Source organism: Gastrolobium bilobum, unplaced genomic scaffold (genome assembly GCF_033153095.1).
Source record: "Gastrolobium bilobum isolate Gb01-03AN ecotype WA unplaced genomic scaffold, APGP_CSIRO_Gbil_v1 utg105119, whole genome shotgun sequence".
Lineage (NCBI taxonomy): Eukaryota > Viridiplantae > Streptophyta > Magnoliopsida > Fabales > Fabaceae > Gastrolobium > Gastrolobium bilobum.
Window position 1 is genome coordinate 42,412 of NW_026899967.1, and position 12,238 is coordinate 54,649.

Consider the following 12,238-nt stretch of genomic DNA (forward strand, 5'->3'; position numbering starts at 1 on the left):
AAATATAGGCCAGACCAGACTTGTAATTTGGGGCCTACACAAGCTAACAGGTTAGGCCAGACCCGATATTTTTTACACAAACCAGATCTATTTAAGTCAAAGCATAGTCTATTTACATCTTTATTCGCATGGCACTCAATTACAAAGAGTTTTCTCTTACAAATATAATTCAAATAAAAGTCTACTTAAAGAAAGGGTTAAATTACGAGTCTATAGGATGGTGTCGATTATACAATCTAATATCTCTAGCTGGAATTTGCACGAAAGTTCTGCTTAATAAAAAATAAAAATAAAAGTCTCCAATCCGCAATTATTACAATAAGGTTTGGAAACTTCGCAATAATTAATTTAATAATACGTCCTCTTTTACATATTATAATAATCCTTGGTTTCCTACTTCTAGCCAATTTTAAAGCCTTAATCAACATTCTCGAGCTGTGTACTAGTACAATAAGGAGTTGCTTCAATTCTTTTTCTTTTTATACGGTATTCATTAGTTATTAAAAGTTTAGTTGAAGATGTTGGAGATATCAAATGAGATAAATTAAAAAATTTGATTAATTGTAATCATGTATTAAATATAATCTATGAAAAGGGCAATAAATCATTTGAATTCTTTGATTGTGGAAAAAATAATTTAGCTCATTTATTGTATCATCTTTAATTTATATTGAAGGGAATTCCCTCCTCGATCGTCATTAAGAGGGGGGAAAACGCTATTAGTGTGGATGTAGGTTTAATGACTGGATCACGATAAATTTATATGTCTTTTTATTTTTGAGTAAATACACTTTTTAGTCCCTGGAAATATCCACGAAGCCATTTTCAGTCCCTAGCAATAAAAAAGGGACAAATTGATCCCTGAAATAACAAAAAAGAGGTCACGTTCATCCTTCCGTTAACTCCCACCTAACGGCCCAACTAACGGTGCACAGTTGTCACGTTAGTTTGCTGACGCGGCTTGGATGTGGGACACCGTGGAAGACGAGACGACGACATTTTGGTCCCTGTGAAAACCACGAGGGCCATTTTGGTCCCTGTCAAAATGAACGAGGACGTTTTTAGTCTCTGACAAAAAGCACGGGGCCCTTATTGGTCCCTAACCAGAGAAAAATAGGCACATGACTTCATTGCTTTTCTATGCAGTCCAATTTTGCAAAACAGAAGTGCATTACATCAGAAACAGAAGTGCAATCCATTTGTTCATCATAAAGTAATTAAATTAAATTTCATCACAAAGTAAAATACTCCTTCTTGGCATTTTATTTCAATGAAATTTTTGTTTCTAACTGAAGTTTCAACCTTATTAACGATTATTCATTTCCTTTTCAATGCTAATTAAGCTTCCCACTTTGTTAAAAGGGATTCTTGGCTCTTGCAAACAGCTTTTACAATCCCTAGAATACTATGAACTGCTTTAATTCTCTTAGTCTGTATAAGAAATAGCGTTATGCGATTTACGAACAATATCTTCAGTAGTTTAGCATTACAATTATACTATTTATTTTTCTATAAAAGATAATTGCATGATTGTTGATATTTAAATACAGAGAAAAATCAGAGAAGAAGCCAGGTAAAGGATTGTTGATAATTGCAATGCATGGCAGTTGACTGGACTGCAGCAGTTGGTAGTTCTCAGGCACATGAAGGCAACTTGAGAGGAAGCAGCCCACCTCCATCAAATCCACAACAGGCAAATGAGTTGTTGAGTAATGAAACAATGAATGCAGCAACCAGTGGCACACGAAGCAGATTATTGGCCTTCATGAGCACACCTGGTTTTAGGTCACCAAGGCATGCCTCAAGAAAATGACATGTTGCTGTATATGACCTGGGAGTAGTGCATGAGCCAACTGAGAAGGGTTTATTATTATGTAACTGACTTTTTTTGAAAATTCTGGCCATTATGTATTTGGAGGCCTTATTATGTCAATGTTTTTTTGTAAATTCTGGCCATATTGTATTAGAGGCCTTTCTTTTAATTTCTAGCAGTTGGCTTTATTTTGTAATGCACTACTGTACATCCATGTCTTCAAATATAATGATACTCAAATCATGTTCCAGCTATTATGTTTCACAGGGTTGATGAATGTTTAAGTTTACCATTTTTTATTTTTTTTAACTAATATACGTAGTTGTAGTTCTTGTACATCCATGTCTTCTGGTTTAACAAATTGGACTGCATACAAATCCAATTAAATGTCATGTTCCTATTTTGCAAAATTGGATTGCACTCCTGTTTCTGATGTAATGCACTTCTGTTTTGCAAAATTGGACTGCATAGAAAAGCAATGAAGTCATGTGCCTATTTTTCTCTGGTTAGGGACCAATAAGGGCCCCGTGCTTTTTGTCAGGGACTAAAAACGTCCTCATGCATTTTGACAGGGACCAAAAATGGCCCTCGTGATTTTGACAGGGACCAAAATGTCGTCGTCTCGTCTTCCACGTGTCCCACATCCAAGCCGCGTCAGCAAACTAACGTGCCAACTGTGCACCGTTAGTTGGGCCGTTAGGTGAGAGTTAACAGAAGGATGAATGTGGCCTCTTTTTTGTTATTTTAGGGACCAATTTTCCTTTTTTTATTGATACGGACTGAAAAGGGCTTCGTGGATATTTCCCGGGACTAAAAAGGGTATTTACTCTTTATTTTTTGCATGCTATTAAGAGCGGATTAAAAATACATATTTTTTTCCTTCCCAAATTATCCTTTTTTCAAAAAAAAAATTCAAAAAAACCATTCCCCCTAGTACCATAATTTTTTTCCCTTCCTAAATATCACAGTCGATGTCGCCTAATTTTCTTCACATCGTCATCCTTGCATCAACAATAATGTCTTCCACCACCTAAGCCATCGACTACCATTGTTGCTCTTGTCGCCATTACAGGTCTCTGTTACCTCTTGTTCGTCACCTTATCGCCACCGTCGCCTGCTCGTTGTCATCTACAAGCGCAATACTTTTTCACCGTCGACCATTGTCCTGCTGTCACACTACTGGCCACTGACCGTGTGTTGATGTTTCCGCCGACCGTTTATTGTTCGCTCCCTCGTTGTGTCATTGCCCTTATTGCCCCTGTTTATATTTTCACCATTTTGTCAATCACATCACTACCTATTTGTGTGCATCACCACCGTTTGCTACTTCACCCTGCTGCTTCCTGCCACCGTGTGGTTCTATTCGCGACTCCATCTTTTTATGCCATTGTTTGTTGTTATTCGTGATTGCTTTTTGACTCTATTTTCATTAATTAACATCAATCTTGGACCAGGTTTTGTGTGTGAAAGGTTCTATGTTTGAAAAGTTCTGAGCTTGCACTGTCCCTTGACTAGGTCCAACATTATCTGTGGTCCTTGTGTTTTTCCTTGCGGGCTTATCAGGTTCCTGCTTATTTGGAGTTTCTTTTTAATTTTGTTGTTTATTTTCTGATTTGTTTTTGGTTTCATGGCTGCTCCGGACAAGACTAGTTCCCCTGATACCAGACGACTCACTGTCATCCTTCTTAATGGCCGGAATTATATGTCATGGAAGCGCGTTGCCACAATTGCACTTGGTGGGCGATTTAAAGAATCTCACCACATAGATCGAGTCCGGCCAAGACATATGCCTCCTACATGGTTTGGAAAGCATCCGACAATCAAGTATTAACATGGCTATTCAACTTCAAGGAACCTGATGTTTATAAACTCTTTGCATATTCTGATACTTCCAAGGATCTTTGGGAATCGGTGGCACAACACTTCAGGCATGAAGACAATGCCTTTCGCATTTTTGATCTCCAACAAGAAATTCACACGACCCACCAACTTCTTTCGCAGTCATTCACTAATTACCTTGGCCAATTAAAGAAAAATTTGATGATCTTTAACTATATCGTCCCACAGCAGCGACAATGACTAACTATATGACCTGAGAGGAGTAAGATCGAGTGTTTACTCTCCTTGCTGGCATCCGATCAGAATATGAGTCTCTCAAATGTCAGATTTGATGACTTCTCCCTTTCCTTCCTTCATAGTTGTTTGTAAGATCATTCATCAAGAAGAGACACGTTGTTATGCCATGAAGTCGTTGTCTCCTGCTACTAATGATCGCATCAACTACTCTACACACCACTTGCTTGCCCGGGAGATTTTGTTACCCAATACAAGTAATTCCTCTTCTTCTACTTCTACATCTACATGTAACTTCGGTCATTCAGGTCCTAAAGGAAGAGGGAAAGGGCGTGGTAGCAACAGATTCCACTATGATCATTGTACAAAGATGGTCACTCTTGTGAAAGATGCTGGCTTCTGCACCCACACCTAAAAAACAATAGGGAGCGCAATATTGGTGCAAATTGTACTGTATCACAACCACCTTAGTGGAATTACCTGGTGATCTCCAATCTACATTGGGAAGACTTTTTGTTCATCTATAGGAATAACTTAACCTTGGCACCAATGGAAAATCTCCTGATGCTAGTCATTTCGTCCAAGGTGGTATGTCCTCTGCACTTACTATTTTTTTCTTTGATCCTTCATTATTGATTCAGGTGCTACGGAGTATATATGCCATGACTCTTCCTTATTATGTGATATATCTGAAATTGATAGCATTGCTCCTATAAATGTTGCAAATGGAAACAAAATCCCAATTAAAAATTAATCTATCTGACAGATAATCAGATATACTATTTGTTCCATCTATATCTGCTAATTTACTATCAGTTGCTAAACTTACACAAGATCTACATTGCAATGTCATATTTTCTGCAAAAAAAAAGGTGATATTTCAAGACACTCGCACCAGGAGGAAGATTAGTGAAGGTTAGTGTCAGAATGGCCTCTACTTGCTCCTTATGACAACTTTGGGCCTTTCAACTGCCTGTATGGAAGAAGAATCCCAACTATGGCACTTTGATCACCCCTCTGATAAGATTTTGAACCATGTTGATTCTAAATTTATTCTTGATTCCAGCACTTGTGATACATGTCATTTTTCTAAATTCATAGGTTACCTTTTGGAATTAGTGACCATGTTTCTTCTACTAGTTTTGAATTTGTTCACTCTGATGTATGGGGGGCTTACCCGAGTTGACTCTTATGATGGTTTATTACTTTTATTGATGACAAATCTCATTGCATATAACTTTACTTATTGAGCTATAAGTCTTAAGTGTGTAATATTTTTCAGGCATTTTTTCAAATGATTAAAAATCAATTTAGGGTGAGCATTAAAATTTTACGTAGTGACAATGGTGCCAAATATGTTAATTACTCCATGCAGACGTTTCTTAAATCTATAGGAATTTTTCAACAGTTATCTTGTGTCGATACCCCTCAACTGAAAGGCATTGTCAGGCGAAAGAATTGGCATATACTAGAGGTAACTCGGTCCTTGCTTTTTCATGGCAATATTCCCTTTTATTTTTGTCCTATGCAATACTCACAAGTTGTTACCTTATCAACCGCACACCCAGCAAACAACTTTAGTAAAAATCTCTATTGGCATTTCTCTATGGTCGAGATATTGATCTTTCACATTTACGAGTCTTTGGTTGTGTATGCTTTGTTCACTTGCAAAATTCCAACAAGCACGAGCCTCTTGCCACTAAGTGCATTTTCTTAGGATACTTGACTGTCAGAAAGTGCTACAAGTGTTATGATTTTGTTGCCAGGAAGTTATATATTTCTCAAGATTATTATTTCGGTGCAAGGACTATGTACTTCTCTTCCAAGGATAAAAACCAGGGGGAGATTGGAACCGTAACTCAACTTGATTTTTCTCTCATGACAATTTCATGTGAACTAACACATATAGTTGATGCAGTACCACCAACAAATAGGGTACCAGATGCAGTCCCACCAGAAAATGTAGTACTAGATGAAGCACCATTGACAGTTGTACCAGATGTAGCATAAACCCTTCTTGATTTTCCTGAAGCCAAGATATCCACCTCTAATCCACCAGTAATACAAGATCAACCCATACGAAGGTCCACCAGAACCATTAGACCATCAACCAAATTAAAGGACTATGTTTCTATGGTTGTCACTTATCCTATTCAAGATTATGTTTGTCTTGACCATGTTTCTAATAGACACAAGGCCTTCATGACTGCCATTGACAAGCATTATGAACCTGCCACCTTCGAAGAAGCAAAGCTAATTCCAGAATGGAAAGCTGCTATGAATGATGAACTTGTTGCTCTTGATAAAAACCACACTTGGGAAATTGTTACTCTTCCCAAAGGCAAACACATTGTTAGTTGCAGGTGGATTTATAAAATCAAATATCAAAGTAATGGGTCCATTGAGCGACACAAAGCTCGACTTGTTGGTAAAGGGTACACTCAGACTTATGGTGTAAAATACACAGAGAGCTTTGCACCGGTAGCAAAAATGAACACAATAAGGGTCCTTATATTAGTTGTCATCTATCACAAATGTCCACTATTCTAAATGGATGTTAAAAATTCCTTTTTTAATGGAGAACTTGAAGAGAAGGCCTACATGTATCTACCTCCAGGTCACCTTCTTGAATATCAACCAGGTGCGAGCAATCTATGGCCTAAAGCAATCTCATTGCACCTAGTATGGAAAGTTGAGCAAGGCACTCATTGCATTGGGGTTCTTCAAAAGCAAGTCAGATTATACCTTATTTATCAAACACTAGGCTAGAAATACTATTGTGGTCCTTATCTATGTAGATGATATAGTTATTTCCAAGAGTAATATGATCGAGATAAGTAAATTAAAGAAATATCTCAATATGACCTTTGACATTAAAGACTTGGTGCATTTAAAGTATTTCCTCATAATTAAAATTACTTAATCTAATAAAAGGTTATTCATAACACAAAGAAAATGTGTATTAGATCTCTTGAAAGAGACTAGTAAGTTGGCATCCAAACCGGTTGATACTCCCATGGAATATAAGGGTAAGTTTGAAAATGACTCCACTCCTCTATCTAACCCAAGACAATTTCGGAGACTTATTGGCAAGTTAATCTATTCCACCATAACTAGACCAGATATCTCTTATTTGGTAAGGTACGTTAGTCAATTCCTACACAAACCAACATAAGATTACATGAATCTAGCATATTGTATACTTAGAAACTTGAAGTCCTGTCCAAAAAAAGGCATATGGTTAAAAAGGAATAGCCACACTGATATTGTTGGGTATGCTGATGTTGATTGGGCTGGTAGCTATCATAACAGACGATCTACCTCAGGTTTTTGAATTTTTATGGGAGGCAACCTTGTTTTACTTGGAAAAGTAAAAAATAAAGTGTAGTAGCTCGTTTCAGTGTAGAAGCTAAATATCATGTTATGGCCTAAGCCACCAGTGATCTTATTTTGCTCAAAGATATCATGTTCGATCTCACCTTAAAGAAAATGGAATTCCCTATTAAGTTGTATTATGATAACGAAGCAGCTATTCATATCACATCTAATCTAGTGTTTCACGAGAAAACTAAACACGTTGAAGTAGACTACCATTTTGTTCGAGAAAAAGTTCAAGTTAAGATAATTGAGACACCATATATCCGAAGCGAAGACCAAGTAGCAGACATGTTCACAAAAGCTCTTCCTAAGAACTCCTTTCAAAACATCATTACCAAGCTAGCCTTGATTGATATCTTCGCCTCAACTTGGAGGGGGAGTGTTAGAGATATCAGAGGGGATAAATTATGGGATTTGATTAATTGGAATCATGTATCAAATATAGCTTATGAAGATGGCAACAAACCATCTGATTTCTTTGATTGTGGACAAAATAATGTGGCTCAATTATTGTATCACTTATTATTTATATTGAAGGGAAGCCCTTCAGTGGCGAACCTATTCAATTGCAACTGACTACAAGTGCACACATAAAGTTTCCTCCAGGACATTTTTTGTACTTCTTTAATGGTCGAAAAAATTGCACTTGCCATTCTCGGCTTCCCGTCTTACTCATTATTTGCGCGATGTTGTGCACACGCTTGCTTGACACACATGTGAGTATTCTAATACCTCTGTGTCCAAAGTTGATTAGTTCAATGATTTTACTATTTTTAATGTTAATTATTTTATTTTATTTTGAAAATTAACGCTAATTATTTGTCCATGTCCTAATATTCCACGACCTTATTCCTTCGTCCATCACATTGTAATTTTTTGGTAGAAAAGGCATAACAAGGGAGGAAATGGTGACCCTTTTGGGTGCACATATTGTTAGTGTTGCATACTATCATTTTTTTTCTACTAGACTTGGTGGGGTACATGATCAGTGGCGAACCTACTATTGCGCACTTGCCCACAAGTGTGCAAGTGACCGCAAATTTTTTTATTTTTAATACGTTTAAAACTTTGTTTAAAAAAAATTCTAAAACGTTGCCCCTAAACCCCAAAACCCCGACAATAAATGTGCAGACATAAATAAAAAATTTTAGGTTCGCTACTGGAGCCTTTGATCATCACTAAGAGGGGGAGAAAGGTTATCAGTGTGGATGTAGATAGAATAGCTGAATCATGATAAATTTATGTGTCCTTTATATTTTTACAGAAGAATAACAGAGAGAGCTAGTTGCTAAAAGTACTGAATAGGCATCCGTGCCAATGCCCTTTACACAAGATCTAGCTAGTTAGGATATGCAAAATGCCACCCAACCGTACTAGGCCAATAAAGAGGTATAAGACATCATCATCTATGTGGATCAATTGGAGGAGAGTTGTATTAACTTAATTAGCAATATCAAATTCGAGTCTTAGGTATACAACTATGTATTAAAATTTGATAAGGAAAGCTTTTTACCTTTATAGTCCTACCCGGTTCGAATCCTTATTAGACAGCACCCGCTAACAACCAAATACCAGATAATTTATACCTTAAAAAAAGAACTATAAGACTTATTTATATTCATTACAAAAAAATGAATAAATGCCGACTGATTTTCTGAAACGGCTTCGGTTCAATGTACACTTTAATACAATTTATTTGGCGTATATTAAAAGGGAAAAGCAAATGTCATGTTACAAGCAATTTTTGTTTCCTCTATGCTCTCAGTTCGTTCTCCGTGCCAGATTTTTTCTTCAATTTTTTTCTAATATTTGGTAGACTCTACAAAAACATATCTCTGTAACATAATGTACCAATTTTCCTGTTACATGACATTAACAAAACCCATATTAAATGAGCTCGTTCAGGGCGAGTATTAACCTTCCTTAATAATGAAATTTATTAATTCAAAATATATCTCATTATAAATTTACTTTATAATTTAAATTATACATATGATACTAAACAATTGTTTTCTAAAATAAACTCGTATATAAAGTGCACAAATCACAATTAAGAGTATATTTATTCGTAAATTTTAATAGATAAATATCACGAAATAATTTAAATTACATTAAGAGTGAATAATTATTATTTATACATTATAGACAAGTTCACTTTAAATTTTAAAGAGCACCGTTATGTTAATTTTTAATCACAAATAAGTTAAAACATGATATAAGATAAGTTCGAATAATTTAAAATTAAAATTTCATATAAAGTTAAACCGATGACTAAATCATAAATAATATGCTCATGATGGAAGCAAAATCTCAGCGTACAATAAACAAACTAAAAAAATGGCGCTAGTAATTTGAGTGTACATGACGTCTCAAACAAACCAAATTTTTTTAAAACTAGGTAGCGGGTGTTGTGTTATCCCCAACAATAACAAAAGTAAAAAATAAAGAAGAACATGGCTTGAAGAGTTGAATTTTCCACAAAAGTGAGTGGTACTTCTTTAAATAAACAGAAAGTCAAGGGGCAAAATAGTAACCTAGTTGGGTTTAGAATCCCATATAAACTCCACCCCATGAGTCATGGACCCAACACACTCACACACAAAAAAAAATAGAAAAACTCATCACACAAATTCACAACTTACAAACAAAAATGTTTACCCCATCCAATCTCAAAACCTTGCACCCTCATCAAGTTTCCTCAGCAAAATCAACACCATCTTCAGCCATAAGCTCAATGAAGATCAAAAACCTTATCCACACCCTTATAGTCTCTCACATGTGTAGAATCATTCGTGCACTGTCCAAAGTCAAAGCCTTTATCATTGAGATTCTTAAGGAAAACCATTCCAACATTCACTTCCCTTACCCTTCTCATAAAAAGCATTGCAGCAAAAGCAAGAGGATCATTTTGGGTTCCTTCAGGCTTCACTATAACTGGTGTTCTTCCAAATCTTCTCATGTTCTTCCAGTCCCTTCTCGAGTCTATGAAGGTTTGCCTTCAGCTGGTGGTGAAGATTGCCATGACTCACAGCTAGCAGGGTACCTTCAATGGCTTGAGGAGAAGGTTAATGATGGTGGTGTTAATAATGAAGGTGCTAAAAATCATGAACAGGATGAGATTCACGAGATTGATATGCTAGCGGAAATGTTCATAGCCAATTGCCATGAGAAATTCAGGTTGGAAAAGCAAGAATCTGATAGGAATTTTCAAGAAATGTTGGCTAGGAGCATGTGAAACAATTAACAAAGGTGCATGTTTGATGTTTATGTTGCACAAAATACCAAGTTCAGTCACACTTGTTAATTAGCGTGGGGAAAAACTTATTGTTATTATTATATCCATGGGGTGTAATAAAGATATGGTCTTTATAATTTGCCTTTTCCTTTATTGTAACTTCCCAAAAGACCCAAAAGATGAAAAGTGAAGTGGGATCGATAATAGGGAATTGCGCAATGCTAGCTTATGTTCATAATCATATGGGGTTTTATTTCACTTGTCGTTGCAGGCTTGTTTTGATGGAACTGCAGTTTATAATTAACTCTCTCTTTCTCTTTCTTGCCTCTTCACCAGTGTTTTTTTTTTTTTTTGGTATAAGAACCATGTGATACCAGCAATTTGCATATAATAAAACTTTGTACTTTTATTTCCCATAAGGAAAATGATATAAAATGTTAGTGAGTTCTACTTAATTAGGCAAAGTTGATATTATATTTATACAAGCATATATAGCATAGGCGGACCTACATGGGTTAGGGAGGGCTCCCGCCTCCCCTAAAATATATGGAGAAAAAATAATTATTAGTGTTATTAATATGTGACTGTCCATCAGCATAATAAGACCGAAAGAAAATGATTGTTTCTTGTGGTTTGTGCACAATAACAAATAATTTATTTAAATATGAATTTGAATAATTTCATGTCTTACTTTTCTAGTTTTATATAGTTTTAAAAATGAAAACATACCAACATGTAAATACACCTTATCCACAAACACATTGCTAAGTTGGCAAGGAATATTGAGAATTCTGTCATTCTTACTAAAAACGTTCCAGTAATTTTTTTCATAATTAATTTTATTATTTTAATATTAGAAGAAAAAAAACCATGTTGGTGTTAATGTAGCGCTTTGAGAGCTCAAGGCTTCTATTTATGTTACTTTCGCCTTTTTATTTAAATTCGAAACACATACCGTATTGTTTTAAAAAAAACTAATTTTATTTTATTATAGTCTTTTACTAGTAATCCAACTTATCCACTAATGCAAAAAAAAAAAAAAAAAATTGGTAGATAACTTAGAGGTATTCTCACAGAACCTCCTCCAGTTACTTTATCTTTGGAATTCGGCTCTAAGACTAACTCCTCATTTAAATATAAGATGCATTTGACCATTGTCACATGAGGCGAAAAAAATTATGATACATTTTACAAAAATTATAGCAAAAAATTTTTAATCTAAAATAATTCTGTAATTTTATTAGGTTCTTCGTAGCAGATATTTTTGCATCCTTAGAATGATTATTCCAACAAAATTTTATTTTTGCATTGTCTTTTCATAATAATAAAATAAAATTTTGCCACATGACATATAATTTACTGGATCCGTAACTAATATATAGGTTCATGGTTCTAAACCGTGGCCAGCATAATCTAATGCGGTCCCAATATTGTGGTTGCGAGTTGCGACAGTGACTGCAACAGCATCACCTATAGCAATTGTATATAGTGTGATTTAAAATCACAGTAAAATACTATAACGTAACGGCATTTCAACTGCAACGGAACTGCATTTCAATCATAATATGTCGCAACAAATGATTATGGATTTCAAAGGCTAATTTATAATTATTGTAACAATAATTTTGTTATAAATTTAGTTTAATTATTCATTGAAATCATATATACATAGTCTTGTAATTGAGTAAAAAAATTATATAATACTAAAATTATGTGTAAACATTAAAAAAAAAAAAAAT

The 12,238-nt window shown here is 35.2% G+C and overlaps 1 protein-coding gene across 1 annotated transcript; it reads left to right on the top strand.

Annotated features, from left to right (window-relative positions):
• Positions 1–9,914: 9,914 nt before the first annotated feature.
• LOC133294429 (uncharacterized) lies at positions 9,915–10,656 on the top strand. The gene has a single exon (XM_061493083.1). The coding sequence runs from the start codon at positions 9,915–9,917 to the stop codon at positions 10,497–10,499; it is 585 nt and encodes a 194-aa protein (XP_061349067.1). The 3' UTR covers positions 10,500–10,656.
• The last annotated feature ends 1,582 nt before the right edge of the window (positions 10,657–12,238 follow it).